The sequence below is a fragment of the Colias philodice genome, chromosome 20 (assembly GCF_061535455.1).
Source record: "Colias philodice isolate Cphi_HAF_F1 chromosome 20, ilColPhil1 Martin Lab GWU primary, whole genome shotgun sequence".
Classification (NCBI taxonomy): domain Eukaryota; kingdom Metazoa; phylum Arthropoda; class Insecta; order Lepidoptera; family Pieridae; genus Colias; species Colias philodice.
In genome coordinates this window covers 6,962,696-6,982,050 of record NC_143105.1, presented here as the reverse complement: position 1 = coordinate 6,982,050, position 19,355 = coordinate 6,962,696, and the positions used below count along the sequence as shown (strand labels likewise).

The window sequence follows — 19,355 nt, the reverse complement described above, 5'->3', positions numbered from 1 at the left end:
TTTAAGTAAATGTAATCATTATGTACTTTATTGAGCATCACAGCTATTTGCTATAATACGCGAATAAATAAATTAACAAAAACAAGCTAATAGAAAATATTAACTTACCTATTTGAAAGCCTAAAAGTAAAACTTAAAGATTTTTATTATTTTCTGTACCAAAATTTATTTCTGTAAAATATAAAATCACCAAAATTTATCCAATCACTAACATTTTTAACAATTTCAGCTCCCACACCCTGTACAAAGCAATTGAGAACAAGAGATAGCTAATAAAAATAATAAAACGGGCAATCCTTTTTCCGCAAGCATAAGGGCGCGTACACACTCCCCGGAGTGTTCGCGAATTACGCACCTGGCTGCACTCGGCCTTATTTATTAGTGTCGTTGGTACACGCTTCAATAGGTAGGATTTTTTATTTGAAATATATAGGTAGGTATATGTAAAATGGCCGGCACCTATTTATCGACAATTTTTAATTATCAAAAATTTTAACTGAATTTACTTTTTAGTCTTTCATAATTTATTTTTTGAGTGATAATAGGTAGGTATTCTAAAAGTTTTTATAATCATTATTATTTCATATATAAGTAAAACAGTCCTAAAAATTGGTCTGACTATTGTGTCATATTTTGAGGGTTAAACTTTTTTCACGTACCCATTTATCTACGCAGTTAATTCTCCATTCGTCAAAAAATAAGAGCTTATTAATTATTATTTTTAAAAAAAATTTTCAAATTTCCAATAAGATCGATCAATTGCGACCAAAAACCTATACGAAAACAACCCCTAGATACTTTAACGAAATGACATTTTTAAATTTAAACTAATGTGTTTTCGCCCTCTCGGCATCCGAACAAATAGACTGAAATGAACTCAAAATCTCCGAATTTGTTTTGGTCCTGAGAAAAATCCTTTATACTTAAGGAATTTAATTTGATTTATTGTTTAGAACGCAGTTTGGTTTGTAATACACGAATTTTATGAGAAAAATATCGATTGTTAAGAAAACTCTGAACAGTTTTTTGCGGAAAGAATCCCTTAGACTACCTACATAGAATAATAGTTGCATAAGAATTCAAATATTATTTTTGCGTTGGTATAAAAAATTACCTTGTTTAATTATACTTTTTTTCAGAGTGTAGAATGCTCCTGCATACCTACGGCCTTCGGGGAAAAGGCCGTAGGTTATGTCGGACTCCCACAGATACACAGATAACTGATGAACCATAGGCAGTTGGCCTACCGACTATACTCCACTGTGTGTTTAATTATACTATTTTAACTCTAATTTAGCACCTACATTTTAGTCTCGGAAAATTAAATGTCATTGATCTTTATGCTTCATGAAACTTAAATCTTACCGTAACTATAGCAATTAGCTATTTCTTTAAGCTAAATTAGTTTTGAGAACAGAATTCATTTATATTTAGGTACACTATAATCATCTTATACCTAGGTACATATCTTTCGCATACAATCTTATTTTCGATGAATACCTACCAACAAGAGTGTGTTAAAGTAGTCAGTCTGCAGTCTATTATATTGGTCATTAATTTTTATAAGCATATTAGAATATAACCATAAAATTATTTATATCCTACTTCATCACATGTCTTTGTTAAAAATCCTAAGCCTTAAAAAAATTAAGAACTTTTTGCCAATTACCATCTTGTTCTCGTAATAACTAAATAAAATACAATATACATACATACAGTAATAAAACTTGAATATTCATCATTTATCTAGTTATTAGCACTAATAAAGTTCTCCAGGAGCGTCTAATATAACTTGAAATATTAAAATCTACTCAGGTATGCTTCTAGATGCCTGCATTTGCATTTAAATTGGCTCCGAGTCGCAAGATAGATGCCTGAACACGCGTACGCGGTTCAAACTTTGTGCTTTAATGAGATAATAATATATTTATGTACGATTACCTAATCGTACAGACAATAGGTACATGTTCCCGGAATGCAATGCGTCGATGGTGCATATTTTATTATATTGTATTAATTATTATTTTAAGTTTTAACACACAGTTCACACACCACACCTCAACCTCGGTGCTTTTGGAAGGCACCACACATATCTCCACATCTCTACCCTGGTGTCTTGGGGAGACACCACACCTCAACCTCGGTGCTTAAGGAAGGCACCACACATCTTCATATCTCAACCTTGGTGCCCTGGAAAGGCATCGCATCTCTACACATCGACGGAATAATTCACATCTCGGCGCGGCGTAAGCGTAACTTGAAGCTAGCCAAGTAAGGTTTTGTTATTTTATCTCTTATTTTCAAACATGTCGATGGAGGATATTTTAGCTACCCAAGAGCAATTAATAGATGCATTGGATAAGCTACATATAAACTTTAAAAAGGATGGAGCGGAGCGAAAGACTTCCGATTATATACGACGAAGACTAGAAACGCTAGAACAATATTTTGTAGACTTCCACAACAACCATATGATACTTCTATCTTTTAACGATCACTCTCATGAGTATTTTGCATTCAATAGATATGATCAAATTAAGAAAAAATACAATAACATAAAGACAGCCTTGCAAAATTATAAATCTTTAGAAACCCCTGAATTACAACCTCCAACCTTTCAAACCCCGTCAACCTCTCATGAATATCAAGAAAAACCTCCCAACAATATCTCTAATATGAATAAAACGGAAGAGCTTATGAAAAAACAAACAACTAATTTCAAGGCTTTTTTGCGAACTGTTTCAAACATAAATCTTGATCTTATGTCGGAAAAGTGGGAATTTGAGGATATCCTAAAGTCCTTGCAAATCCGCTGGTCGGCAATTGATACCTTGCATTGGGAATTAGAAAACGAATTGAGCGGAACGAACACAGAATATGAAGAACAATTTACTAATTATGAAAAACATTACTATAAGTTAAAAACAGATATTAATAAAAAGATGTATTCTCTATCTCATATTGAAAAATCAACCCCAAAAGTAGAGCTGCCTACATTCGAAGGAAATGACATGCAATGGGTTTCCTTTAAAGATCTATTTATGGAAACTATTCACAATAATCCGTCACTATCTAATGCACAAAAGTTACAGTTTCTCAAGAGTAAAGTTAAGGGCGAGCCTGAAAAAATGATCCAACATCTCCAAATCAGCTCCGACAATTATCTCATATCTTGGAATATTCTCAGTCATCGTTACGATAATAAGCGATTAATCTTTACATCTCATCTTAATGACCTCTTAAATATCCCCAATCTTCAATATCAGTCGTATCAACATATTAAACGGATTCATGATGTTACATATAAGAGCATTAATGCAATTAAAAACCTTGGAATTAATGTGTCATCTTGGGACCCTTTTCTTGTTTGTATATTATCTCAGAAGTTAGACCCAGAGACATACAATGATTATATGCAATCCTTAAAGTCGCCAAGAGAAATTCCTGTATTGAAAGACTTTCTACAGTATTTAGAAACCAAGTTTATGACGCTAGAGACCTCACGAAAAAAGCATGAAAGCTACACTACAAAAGCATTTAATCAATCATCAAATCAGCATACACATTTAAGAAACTATAATAATCAATCATCCTTTTCTAAAAGTTATAATAATAAATTTAAACAGAGTTTTAATAATCCATATTCTACAAATCATGCTATTTCGCAAGTAACTTATTCCAATAATATAACAAATGTAAAACGCAAGCGGTGTCCGATATGCAATTCCAGCGAACATCGCCTTTATACATGTCCGACGTTATTACAAATGCATCCTAATGAGCGAAGAAAAACGGTTGAAAACATGAAACTTTGCCTCAACTGCCTACATTACCACAAAGGAATGAAATGCTTTTCACAGATATTGTGTAAGCAATGTAATAAAAATCATAATACCCTTTTACATGAATGTTTCACGTCACAAAATATGACACCGGAAGCGTCACGTTCGAGGTTCCACGTGCCTCGTTCGAAACCTTTACGCCAGCAACAAGAAAATATGAACACATTAGTATCCCGTCCATGTGACCCCAGCGAAATACCTACTACTAGCTACTGCAATTATCAAGGTTCAAGCAGCAGATGGATCTCACCTTAACACGAGAGCGCTTCTAGATCAGGGCTCAAAAATCTCAACTTTAAAAAATACCCCGTAAAAATGAATATATCAATGTTATCTTAATTTAAATAGCAACATCCAGCAGTTATGGGAAATGAAGGATGAACTTTACTCTAAATCTTACTTTAAATCTATCTCAGGGAGACCTTTAAAAGAAAATTTAGAAGAAAAATTGGGTGCGTCAAAATCTTAAATGTATCGCCTAATTTATGCAATTAGAAAACAAAAAATTAATAAAACAACGTCAATTAGCACGCGAGAATAAGCTATTCATATCGGAATACAAAGAACTCAGACATATGATACCCTGTGTGTCGCACGCCGACTTAAGGCCAAGACCTACCGCGCACCTTACGCGCGGAGTCATCAACTACAGTCTTGCGAGTTGTGTTCGAAAACCTTAAATGGATTAACCCTTAATGATCTCATGTATAGAGCGCCTAATCTGCAACATGATCTTCAAATCCTAATTTTTAGATGGCGCCAATTTAAGTACGGGCGGAATTGATCTCAAATCCTACAAAGCGACAATTTTTGTCCGAAATATTGAAAATCTTTGATCCCTTTATAAGCTGAGATTACATTATAAAATAATGTGATGATTATAATTATCTTACTATCTTACTATGAAACGATCTATTGTTAAGCTATCACTGTTATCTACAAATATAAATACTATTAATGAATCTACCGACTATGATAAGGAAGAAATTAAAACCTCGAAAACATAGAATTCATATCTCAAAACAATATGTCCCATGATAAGAAAACATTTAAACACAATGCGACGCTATAATATTACAGCGTGTGCACGAGTTCGGCGAAATGGAATATATTAATAACATTTTATTAATTATGAGTGATTCGTTTGATATGGGAGCTGTATGAGTATATTTTAATTGGAATCTTGGTTGTTGTGGTTGTTTGTGGAAATAATAACGTTTTGGAAACAATTGCTTCGTCAACGAGCTTCAGCAGAGCCGGCGGTGGAGGCTGCGACCAGTGTCGCGGTCCCCGCCCGGCCACCTCCAACCCCAGTGAAAAGTGATTATGTGACAAGTGTTAGTGAAATAGTGAGTGTGATGTGCGCGTAAATAAACATGACCAAATCTTTCGAGTGTTTTCGCTTCCCAACTTATGTGAATCTCTGTAACGCTATTATAAAAAACAATTGTAACATAATCTTGTAACCCTATCGTAAAGAACAAATTTATCTTAATCTTATAATTATTGTATCTTCATCTTGTAATCATAACTAACACAATCATTTAGTAAATAGACACAAAATTGTAATATCACCTTGTTAGTTTTAAGTTCATCTTTCATCAAGTTACTAACCTTCACCTTTTTCTCCCCCGGGAACATGTACGATTACCTAATCGTACAGACAATAGGTACATGTTCCCGGAATGCAATGCGTCGATGGTGCATATTTTATTATATTGTATTAATTATTATTTTAAGTTTTAACACACAGTTCAGTTCGCATTCGGACTCCGTACCGGGCGGAGCTTCACCACCTCATCCCATTACAGTTAAAATAAATATATCTCTTTATCCCAATCTCATATCTTATCTTTTACCCCAAAACTCCCCCTACAATTTATTTTTATATTATTTAATGATGAGGAATACAGGATTGGGTATTATTCTTTTTATAGATTTAGAATTAGAAATAAATTACCTAATACCTAATAAAAAGGCTGCCGTTGTTCTTGGGAGCATTTGTGAAAAATATGAAAATTCGTTGTGCTTTTCAATGTTTTTTATTGGTTAGAGGAACAAAATAATATGAGATGAACAACGTAAAAAGAGATTTATAATAATGCATATTACATTGCGTATTACTTTAGTAATTTTGCTCAAGGCAGTAGGTATTTATGAATTTTCTACCTACGTATTTAAATCTGAATCAATATCGAATATAAATAATAGAAAAAAGAAAAAATAGCTTTACTTACAGTCTAACTATGCTATTTTGAATAAAGAAAAAAGCTTAAGACCTTACCTTAACCTTAACCTTACCTTATTTCTTACTAAAACATATTTTAACAAAGCTTAACACTTCTAACGCCGTCAATATAGCTGATCCTTAAATCATAACACGCGGTCTATTAAGCCCCTCGACCAATGTGTCTATCCATTATTATTAACCCTGTCAATATCGCGGGGGTTGGGATCGCTACTGCATAAATTGGGATCAAAGATGTCGATTTATTTGTGTTGAACGGAAAACGTAATTTGCCATAAAGGAATCTGTTCTTTAAGTCTCCAAATTATCTTATAAATAAATTGTTATGTGTGCCCGTTTAAAATATTGACATGTCTTTAAATTAGCAACGCGATCTTATTTTTTAAGTTCTTGCCTAAAAAACATTAAAATATTTTTTTATAGTTTTCAACGATTTATTGTTAGGCGTCTATATTAAAATGTTGGTTCCATTCACAGACATTCCATTTGAATGTCAAAAATTATATTTTCTATTTTACATCGGAATTGGAGCATAATCTAGTAATAATAGGTATAAAAAGTATATGGATACAAGATGCTAATTTTAATTTCGATTTCTATTAAGGCTATGACGTCATCGTATTTTAAAAACATAAAAAAGCACAGAAAATAAAAACCTTCACGGCACATATAAAAACGCTCTCGAATTTATAAAACGTTTAAATGCTACGAAAGAGCGCATCTTACAATTATACTTAATTTAACTTAAAAGTATTTGTTTCAAGGTCCGTTAAGTGGCAAGCCTTCCATTAAATGAGCACTGTCTTGAGAATTAAAAGTACTTACAGCATTAGAGGGTTAAATCTTATAGGTCCGTAAACTTCAAGTTAACAGCTGCCCGTTGTATAAAAGCAAACCTCGAAATAACAAACCAAAGTGAAGGGAAAATTTTAATTTATAATCTACCATCGTAATATTATAATTTAGGTATATTTTAATAAAATACCTATTCGTAAAATCTAAGAGCAAAAATTGTAAGAAATTTATATAAAAATAGAAAATAAATGTAATTTAATAAATAAAGTCCTTTACCAGTTCTCTTGTGCAAAGTATCTGAAACAATTTAATTATAAACATTAATACAAATCAAAACTTTTCTACATAATAAAAGAATTAATAATATTTTCGTATACCGACGGTAGCGCCATCTCTTTCGTAGTAGCGGAACTAAACTGAGCCGCTGTCATGTGTAGTTCATCTTTACACCAATAGATGGCGGTGTGCACTTACTACGTTTTGTGTGATAAGATATTTTACTAATTTTTAGTTTTTCTTTATATATTACTAGGTTTCCGCCCACGGCTTTGCCCGCGCAGTCAAAGAAAAACCCGCATAGTTCCCGTTCCCGTGGGATTTCCGGGATTGTGTCATTTTCCCGGGATAAAAAGTAGCCTATGTCCTTTCTCGGGTATCAAAATATCTCCATACCAAATTTCATGAATATTGGTTCGGTAGTTTAGGCGTGATTGAGTAACAGACAGACAGACAGAGTTACTTTCGCATTTATAATATTAGTATGGATTGTGAAGATATAAATATATGACATACTTAAAAAAAATAAAAAGGGATTATTTCGAAATGTAGATTACATTTCTCTTTTTTGTAGAGAAATTTACCGAAGTAATTGGGTATGATCAAAATTTAAAACTTCGACTACTTAGGTAGTAGGTAAGGTTAGCTTTTACCGTTCCGTACCTACAGTTTTTCAGGTGTAAAAATAACTTATTGTAAGTAATAGATTTCCATTATAAGTTATTTTTATACTTTATCAACCTAAAACATTTTATTAGAGCTGATACAACATAGTGACCAAGACATTTTTCAATATTGTTCTTTGTTGTACTTTGCTCACTAATTTTTTTCCACCCTTCTATCAACATACCTATTCACTATATAAAAATTACAACAATCACGTAATTTTATTTGTATGCCCCATTGCACAGATTGTAAATAAATATCTCAAATTACTCATGAAATACCTATAGGAAAAATGAAAGTGATTTCGGCAAATAGGTAGCTTTTTTGATTTGTAAGTTAACAATACTTGTTCAAAGACAAAGTTATAATACAATATCTTAAACAAGCTTCGGTATTTCGTTGTGAAAATTGAAACAATATAAATCACAACAGAAGTAAGACCTAAGAGTAAGACGTACGTAATATGCAATACAATGGAGGCGGCGCGCAATTCCAACTAGATTATTTTGCTTTCGGCTTCATGTAGTGACCGTCGCCTCTAATGTATTAATATTTCATATTTTACTTATTTTTTAACACTACGGTAATTATTAATTAATGAAGAAAGTTTGTTTCGTATGTGTGGATTAACGCTATTAAACCGAGTTTGAATGTTTTTCACCAATTGAAAGCGTAATTAATGAATAACAGGCGTTTTGTTAGTTTTCGTTTCGATAGTTATTATTTAATAGTTCAATCGATTTATGTTTGAGCAAACTTTGACTATGCATGGTCATGTATTTAAAATAAAAAAATGAGTGCTATTCACTTAGAATTTAAAAATATTTGAAGTCATTAATTTAGGTCGTTGTCCACTACATATATTTTCAAAACAACGCCTTAAAGATTACTCATTTCTCTCATTTAATTCAAATATAAATTCCAATTTGCCACTTAAAAGCAACAAGATCCATAGCTCAAGAGCATCGCATCGCAATGATTTATATCCGCCGATATTGCACGCACTAACCCCAACTAATCATTTAATATTAACGTATTGTGCACTCCGATACCTTCCTATTTAACAACTGTTAAACACCAAAGGCTTGAAACTTATTTATTATGTATTGAAAATTAGTTCTGTCAATTTTTTTTTCAAGTTTAGTTCGTAAGCAATAAGTTTCTAAATTAAGAATTAATAATTGTGAAGCAACATAAGTGAAAACATAAGTGAAAATTGATAATTTTAAATTCAATCCTTTTATAAATTTAAAAGTGAATAATTTCAGTAACATTTTTAGTCAGTATATTTTTGAGCAACATTTTATTTTCCCAAAGTGTTTATTACATGAAAAATTTTAAACATAATTACTAACATCAGTCACTTTTAAATGTAACTTATTTATAAAAAAATAGTTTACTACAGAATCCTCTAGAAATAGAATATACAGGAATTGTTTGAGGTCACATTGAACATGAGGTCGTGGGAGAGACTCGTCTTACGATTCATAAAATCATAAACATTAGCTAGGAAATGGGATGCTTATTGGGATATGGGAAAGATAATTATATTTCTTAATATGTGTGGATAATATAGAATACAATATTATATTATATGCATAGTGAAATTCATTTCAGTACTTAAGTACATAGGTACTTTCGATTTTTTCCATTTAGAATTATAAAGAGCACAATAAATAAAAATACCAAACAGAAAAAAGATATTGTACCATAAAATATAATAATCAAATACATATAAGGAAACAGATATAAGCTAAAGAATAAAGAAAAAGGAAAACTAATTTAAAAACATAATACGTCACGCGTTATTTAATTATCTCGCGCCATTGCAAACAAAATCACCCGCCCATCAAACAGACATTATGAAATAATAACGGGAACACCTTAATCTTATTACATTATAATATCTTGGAATAACTTACAGCTGTTTTCTCAATCAGATTTCCCGAATCCCCAATTTTTTATCAATGGAAGCTACTAGAAAATTTGCATCGCCGCTAGCGCCATCTATGAGCGAATATCATTACTAATAACAAAATTGTTTGCGCTTCTAAAACAAGATAGAAACAAAATGAACTCAATGTGGTATAAGATAAGGTTCAAAATAGTACATTTGATGTGTGTGGAACGCAGTCTATAAGTTTGTGATTGGAAGTGTAAGATTAGGGTACAGAAACACCCTTTTGAAAAACAGTATGAATAATAATTCGATTTGCATAATATCGTTAGCTGATCTAACAAGGTTGTTTGCTTTTATAAGATTATTGGAAATATTTGATTAATGTTGAAGAAATATTTCAAGATTTTACATAATATCACGTTAATAATATTATCTACTTGATCGTAGTAGAGATAAATATCTACATTTTAGTGGAGTAATAGGTATATAACATATATAAAGATACGTTTCTTTTAAAATCCTCTTTCAATAATAAATGGATCTAGCCAGGACAATAAATTCATTAATAATTGAACTCAAATCTTCTCACTAACTTTAATTTTATTGCATTCTTGAATTATTTTCTTCTATTTATTTTAATTCGCAACTCTCGAATGGAGGACGGATTCTCCTATTACGATAAACAATAAATCATCGGTACAGATAACGCACGAATCTTTTCCAATATGTCAGCTGTCAATTTTGCCGCCCTTTCCTGACCATAGATAAACATAAGAATGGAATAAATATTGCGTTCGCCCTAACAAATAACGCGTATTACCATACAGATACATTCGGATCAGTCTGCGTAAATAAATAATTGTAATTCTTAATAAAACTACCCTCAATACTGACCGCAGTAACCCGCACGTGGCGAGAACTACTATTTGCAGATCAAATGTCTTGATACTTTAAAAACGAGCCATTTGGAAAAATTTACATTCGGTGTGTAGAATATAAAGTGTGCAGTTATTATTATAGTTAGGTATTATAACAATAGACTCATATTTTATTTAAGTAAGTAGAAGAAAGAATTATTAGATTTTTTGTCTTAACTCTTATGGTTTTTCGTTTTAAAATTTCTTAGGACTTAGACTGCTTACATTTAATACGACAACAATACTACATGTGGTTGTAAGATTTACATCTATATTATTTTCCCCCACACTTCATTTTCTCTTAACTACTACGAGAATGATTCGTAGACTTGATTCCCTTGCAAATTATAATCATAAAAAATCTGAGTGAACATTATAAACTTATAAAGTATCAAAACCTCTAAACCGCAGTACATTTGCTAAGATAGAGCGGTAGATGTCAGTAATGACCGGACACTTTGCATAATTTGCCGATCGACTGACCCAGGGCCGGGTTTACGAGACCCGTCCCCACATAATGAATAGAAATGTGTGTTATATTGGATGCGGTATATCAGGTGCTTTTTATTTTATTGATAGCGATTTTAATAAATTATATTTGCGATATTTGATCGATGAAGTTTTGTTTATGGAGTATACCTATAGCCAAAATGTAGAAGATAAATAAAAGTATCAAATTATTTTTTCATCGTTTGTGTTGAAAATTTTCATGATAATTAAAATACTACCTAGCTTTTCATAGGGTTGAAATCAATTAAACCTATCTAGACTCCACTTTAATACAAGTCATTAATAGAACATTAAAACCTAGTTGATATTAAGAGAAGAAACATTAAGTCAGAAAATCAATAAGAATATTTGCAACATGATATTTCTGCTTATAGTGCTATATACCAAAACCAAAATAGCTGCAGGGAATAATTCTGAAAGACTTCTAATTGCCAAAATTCAATACTATAAAAAAGCTTGAATACCACCATAACTATTATAATCATTATCTTGATCTGAAACAATGATGTAAAACTAAATACAACGTGACAATTCCACATACCACAAAATTTCTATAACAAAACAATTCTGCACAAGGACGCACTTTCCTATACCAATTCAAGTACAATTTTATGTCCAAGTTTATTCCATTTAAGGTCCCATTTAACTCACCATCTGACCTTACAGCTTATCGGGACTTCCCAACATTTTATGAGACATAACCGTCCGTTTGGCTATCTGATGCATTTTTAGATGCTGTTTGGGTTAAGACAATCGGCTGGTTGAATGGAGCAGGGTATAGGCTGATGCGATTCGATGAATTCACTGAACTAGGTATCACTTTTTTCATTCAATCGTTCAAATTTATAGGTCTTTTGGATTTTCAGGATTTTTTTTTTATGATAAGTACAGAAATTATTTTTGACTGATTTATTTAGATGTAAAGTAAAATTTTTGCAAAAATTAACAGGGAAATGCTCTAGTTAAATTATTTGAGCACACGTTATGGAGGCTTTCACGAGTTGTATTATAAATAAATTTTCTTTTTAATAACAAAAACGATTTATTCACGAACCTGACTGGCTGTTATATATATTAACTATATGCTATGTTTATGTTTTACTGTAAGTATTAAGATATACATATATCGAAAATACATTTAAATGAACAACGTGAATCGCTCTTGCGTGATTCTTGTACTACAACCCAAAACCAATTGTCTCAGAATATAGGTGATTGGATTAGGATAAACGGTAGTTTTGGGTTTGACGCTGAACATTGGATGACCATCATTGTTTTACGACACTTTATTCGGATACGATATAAGTACATTGCAATTTTATTCGCACTATTGAATCCTGCATAAGGGTAATATAGATCTTTGTACACTTGAAGATGCTTTTTGATGCAAAAAATTTGTTTAGAGGATGAAATTTTGAATGCAAATATTTATGTAAGTCATTACAAATATTATGCATGAAAATATATGTTGAAAATGAAATTAATGAAGTAACTTTTCAAAGCTCTGCTTGTAAGTAAAGAGGTTGATGCCGATATTTCAATAATCTTAAGAAAATTGAAAATTGAAAAACTTGATCAAATCAATTTCAAAACTTCATAGAATTTATTGGTATTTATTTAAACCGATATTTATTCAGGTGTATACCTATGTAAGATTTCGCAACTAACATTAGCCAGTGAAATATAAAATCATATTATTTGAACATCAAGATTTACAACTAATTCCAACACCATATTTTGTTACTCAAAAAGACACTCACCTTCCCAAACTCAGAAGCAAACCTAACGGAAAATTGTACCCGAATGTGGTCTATAAATCCTAATAGAGAGACATCGCTCGTAAAATGACCCCTACCCTGGGGTCAGCCAGGGATATGATCCAATAATTTATACAATTGATAAATAATATATAGGTAGGCCATGAACACAGCCGGTGCATGATCGAATGTTTTGGCAATTCTTGAATTTTTGAAGAGGAAAGTTATATCTAACATGTACCTATAATAACAAAATATGTAATATTCTTATTTCCGAGTCAATTGAAACTCTGAAGTAAGCTTATAAGTTAGGTAGGTATAACTACATATTATAGCTAGCGTAAAATTTAACGATCTGGCTACACGATTTTGACTTCATCATGAGTTTTTTATTTTTTAATATCTTTATCGTTGCTTCGATATTTAGTACATACTGGATAGTCAAATACAGATATATATTTTAAAACCATAGAATTTGCTAAAAATGTTAACGTTGGAAATATTTTTAATTTCTAATCGATTTTACAATATTCAGTCAGTTCTATGTTCTGATAATATTCTAGTATTGTATTATATTATCTGTGATATTACTAATAATACAGTAATTTCAAAGTCATATTACCACTACAAATATTTCTCAAAAAAACTTAACACCATAAAATCCCACTAAAGATGGCCTCACTTCACTAATTTTAAAAGAACAATTTAGCTAATAAGAACAAATTACGCAAGTTCTAAGTAGAAAGTCATGACGTCACACTCATTATCACCATCTTACCCGGGAACATCATAAAGTTGGTCCGTACGACACGCCAGGGGATTTTTCCCGCCTTCTCGAGAATTAACTTGCTTCTTACTAATTTAGTTGTGTGATATTCGTATTAGAAAAGGCCACAGACATGTATGAAAAGGCATTAATACTTGGCATGACGTAGCAAGAAATAGGATGCAACTCGCATGATAACAGTTTTAAAACTTAGACGACATACAAAACAAATTCACAAACATTTTTGAAAACAAACCTTTGTAATTTCTACTAAAAGTATTTAAATTGATAAAAATAATCTATCGTGTAAGTAAAATATAGGTACCTGCAGTTATAGATACAGACTAGTCTGTAATCAGAACATTTCAGCGCATCAAAACTCGATTTTTGGAAAAATCCATACTTTCCTATAAGATCTTGCAAGAAATCAATCTTTATTTCAAATCTTTAAATGATATCAGATAAAACGAGATACCATAAAAGCTTCACATCACAATAAGGCCTTCAACAATACAGACTCTACAATCGAATCTAATAAAATGGCGCATCAAAACGAAAGAATTTCACGCGTTTTTCTCATAAGATATTTCCTACTCCAATAGTCATGGTAACAATGCAATCCTACCATTATTAAAACCTAATACACCCTATATGAGTCGCAACCTTTTTTCGAACACTTCATTTAGCAGTATTTTACGGCAATGCATTGTAAAATGAACTCTATCTGCTTGAGATAAAGCTTAAATTATAGAACCTGATATTCTTATCAAGATCTTTTCAAGTGTATTCAATTTTGAAATTTACGACCTGAAGCATACGATTGTTTATTAATTAACGATAAAAGAATGGCATTCGAAGTCAGTGTCGCGTTTAGCAATATAGAAATGAGTTGAATAAAAAGATATCGATATTTATACAGAGACGTTGTTAACGCATTGTGTTGCCAAAAAACTGGCCAAGCGCGATTTAATGTTCAATGGGTCCAAGTTAAAAGTAATAATTGAATATTTAAACATGTCCTGTATTCCAAAATATTATTATTGGCTCATTATAATTGGCGTACGTTTTTTAAGCAATTAAAATGTTTATGTATAATTATGACGGCTCCTTATTCATGTGATGAATATAAAATAACATCAGTAAGCTGTAGAGAAATTACAAATTACAATTCATGCCGTGTAAACAAGTAAACTTGTAAAGGGCTGATTTTTCAATCCTTGGTTAAAACTTATTCGTCGAATAATGTATAAAACTACTATTTTAAAAACGTAAGTATTCTAATTGCCCGTATTTGACAGTTTACGTGACATTTTAATATTATCTTGTAATACTTTATTGGACGGATAACTTTTATCCAAGCATTGAAAAATCGGCCCTAAACAATGCCTAAACATTAGGTTTAAGTGGGTTTATACCTAAGTACCTACAAATAATGAAATGTGTCAAACATAAAATCAGGAAACTATTTCAATTGTTTCAAGGTTTCAAGTCAATACACAAACTTATAAAAAACCTTTTTTCTATGTTCCAAACACTTGACAGCATAAAAGCGGCATTACGCAAAACACTGCATAGTAAGGAGATTCCACAGTATGGAGGCAGTAAAAGAAAATTGGATTTTTTCCCGTGACCCCAGCGGATTTAATTATTGTTTTATTGTGTGTTGAGGGGCTGCTAATGCTGATGACACTGAATTGTCAAATATGCGAACAGATCGAGGTTGAAAATAGTTAGTGATAGAATCTAAAATATGTTTGTAGAATTAAAATTGTAAAAGGTCAACGAAAGGAAGAAAAATTAATTAATAATAAGCCAAAGCAGCAAGGAAATTCCGAGCATGTTGCAAGAAATTATTGGTAAACTGTTTTTTAACAATAATAATAATATACTTTCATTAGAAAAATAATTTTCATGCACTCGTCTTTTTTCGAAATTTTTAATTAACGTGGAGGTGAAATGTAGAAGAACAACTGAACAACCACCAATATAAATTATTATAATCCACACATACAAAACTTATTTAAATAAATATAAAATAAAAAAATTTACACTTCAATCTAGATAAAACACGTTTCACAAAATTATCTATTACAAGTCACAACTACAATGACACAATCTAAAAAAGGAAATTAAATTTAAACGGCAGTTACCGTTTAACAGAAGGTTAACGGCGCGTGCGTTCACAAACCATTGCAGATCCTCTAATCAGAGTTCAACTTAACTGAGAGATTTGCATAACTTCTTTCGCTACATTTAACTTAAATTTCAAATGTGTATGGAAATTATGTTCTACATATGCTGTCATATTTTAAAGTACCTAAGTAAGTGATATCCGGATTGTTCAATTTAGTTTGAACTCAAAGCTTCCCTCTGCACTGTAAGACTTTCCCTTTTAATATGGTCTTTTCCTGTGGTCTTTTCACTATGCTATTAACGAAATGGCTTTGGTATTAATTATTTAACAAACTTGCTATATTGGTATTTTATGAACGGCTCTTTATGTCGATAATCATATACAATGTTTTTTGTCTAATAATGATTTCATAATTTTAAATAAGTACCTATCACATCTCCTGGTAGGTATCTCGTATAGGCACGGATATAGGTACATACTAAAATTATACAGACTATAACCTAATATATGTACTAATATTAAAGCTGAAGAGTTTGTTTCCTTGCTTGAACGTGTTAATCTCATAAACCACGGGTCTGATTTGAAAAATTATTTCAGTGTTAGATAATTCATTTATACTTAGATCATAAAACCAACCATCACGCTAAGACCAAATATAGGAACGGAGCAATGCGGGTAAAACCGCGGAGCACAGACAGCTCTGCGCTATAACCAAGAACTATACGCCCTTCGACCTCTATAAGATGCACCCTCAATAAATAATTTGGCAACATTTACATATGTCGATTTATTTGAGTATTATTTATGGCCACCCTGCAAATGTTCCAGACTTAGATTAAGGCTATGAAAGGATTACTTAAAGGGGTTTCTTGCCTTTCATCTGATTATCCGATGTATACGCACGTTTTTTAGCATTTTACCATAAAACGGTACATATTTTTTGTGTGATGATAGTGTTTTTTTTTCATGAGCTTAGGGTAAATAAATAAATGTATTTATGTTGTATAGAATTAGCTAATAAATTAAATTTTGTAAACGTTTTCTGTACAGTGTTAAAATAGCTCTATTATCATACATAAAAACTTATTGGATAATTCATAATACATATTATAAAAATAGAATATAAATGTAATACAATAGGTAATTTCGTGTTTAGTAAAACATTGCAATTGTTGGAATATTTGACAAGGCCATCTCCTCGGATAATATTTTTATAGATCGGAAGAATTAAAAACTTAATTTTCGATGACTTTAGTTAGTAATATTTAAAGCATTAGAAACAAATATATTTACCATGTTATTATGAAAATAGATTTTGAAAATCTTACTCCATCTTTGATTTCGCGTCAATCACGTCGCGCCGGGGGACTACACTTTGATTATCCAAGTTTGATGTCTCAGCCAATTCTATGCATTGGGATTAGCCAATTTTGTAATATATTATACCAAGCTGATTTACATACAAACATGTATCTATATAATACATTGTTAACACTGATGTTTTACAAATATGTAAGTCTATATAATTAGGTACCTAATATAGAGAAAATCGTTAGTTACATCACTTATTCAAGAACGATTAAGGATTTAAATTTGAAAATCTTACAATATTTAAAAGCTTTAATATTGCACAATAAATACTTCATTTACAACAACAGTGACTGGCCTAATATACCGATTCATAAAAAAAGGAATCTTCGAATTCCATATTCAAATTTGGCGCCAACTCTTCACATTAGCTAATAAGGGTGCGACAAGATAAAGCGACGGCGATTAGCACTGACGCGCGACACGACAGCGACTTATTAATACCGTATCCAGTTAATTAAAATCAAACATTTAGATGCACCTCAAGGGTGATGAATCTTGTTACGTCTTACAAATTGAGGACTGTGTTGAATTGAGCGATTTTCTTTATTTTTTCTTAACATCGTAAATATGTTTCTCAACTTAATAAGAGTTTTATTTATTGATGGAAAATGATACACACTACACAAGATATATTATGATCAATTTTATTGATCGGTTTAAGGAAGTACATAAAAATAACCGATGACTTGTTTATATTCTTTCCTATAAAGTATTTAAAATTGTAATTGCACCATTCATCTTGCAGTTTAATTAAAACGTAACATATATTTTAATACTATAATATTACAAATTAACCTATAAGGCAACGTAATGTACGTGAAATAACTCCGTTTAGTCATCTTCTAAATAAGTCAAAACGTAAAAAAATCATACCAACCTCCTCCAGCTGTAACAATAGTAACTTCTAAACGTTGATATCCGTCACATCAATGACAAATAACTCCAATAAAATAAAACGAGACAGTAGCGTCGCGTTATCATCAGTAAAAAACGTCAAAAGGCACCGCCCGAACAATCGTTGCGACCTCCATTAATCAGAAGCCGAGGGTTGAAGACACTTAATCAAAGTATCACAATATGACGACTATAATAGGTACATGAATATTTATAAGAGAATTAGGCTCGCTCAAGACGGAGCGACGCGTCGTTTTAAACGGTGTGGCCTCGCCTTAATAATTGTTTGCAAGGAGCCGGCTCTTCTTATTGTTTCGTATTTAGAAAGTAGTAATAATAATGCAGGGATATTATATTTTTTTACAGTGTTAGTAGGTTTTGAGATGAGTAATTGAGGACTGAATTGAAGGACATTACGAAAAGGTTGTATTTTTCGAATACTATGGGGCTGTTGTGGTGATGGAGTTTAAGGCTCATCAGTATGTAATTTTTATTTAATCATGCAAAATCTACAAAAAATATTTTAGTATCCTGATAGTTTTTGAGAATATTACCGACCACAGATAATTAAAAAGACATTGACCTAATAAATTACTTAAAAAGCAACCCCTCGTGCTTTCAGTCATTATATTTCTATTTTAAATCTGCTACGAGTATTTCGGCAAATTTCCTTTCCAATGTTAAAATTCTGAACACAAAATGGAACGTTCTAGAAACGGAGCATTTTCAATCGAATCGGGGGAACGAATTAGTATTACAAGTGACCAAATCCCGGTTTAATGTGACGTTGGTCATCCGATCCCGGGATCAAGTTATAAGTCCTGGATTAAAACTAAGGGACAAGCTGACTTTGTTACATTTTGTCAAGGCAATTTAGACTCAAAGACCACTACATAAAGTACATATTGCCTCGTAGATATTGTTTGCAAAATAATTTTTAGCGCCCCCGGAATATAAAAGCATTTCGGTGTAAGATTATGATATTACGAAATATATTGCTTTAAGTAATAGTTGTGGTTGTAACCAGTATATCATGGGATGAAAGTGTTTTTTGTAAGAGTGGTGAATTTTTTTTTGACAGCTGTAAAAAACTTTTAGGTTATTCTCATATAGCGAATATAGCAAATCGTGTAGAAATTTTTACCGTTTATAAACTAATCATATTTTTAACTTTGGTAACATTTCCTTTTGTATAAATAAATCAAGATGTATTATTGCACTAAAAGTCTCACAAAGAAATAATTAAGTTTTAAATCATAATACACCATCAACATTTTGA

At 31.4% G+C, this 19,355-nt stretch overlaps 1 protein-coding gene across 3 annotated transcripts in view; it reads right to left on the bottom strand.

The window, feature by feature from the left end:
* trh (PAS domain-containing protein trachealess) overlaps window positions 1–19,355 on the bottom strand; it is a 175,813-nt gene that overhangs the window by 88,437 nt on the left and 68,021 nt on the right. For 2 of the 3 annotated variants that reach the window (XM_089708058.1, XM_089708059.1), the window contains exon 5: window positions 7,162–7,182. The exons of the other annotated variant lie outside the window; for it this stretch is intronic. In XM_089708058.1, the coding sequence (XP_089564184.1) occupies window positions 7,162–7,182 (21 nt within the window). The remainder of the gene's footprint in view (window positions 1–7,161; window positions 7,183–19,355) is intronic. 3 annotated transcript variants of the gene reach the window in all.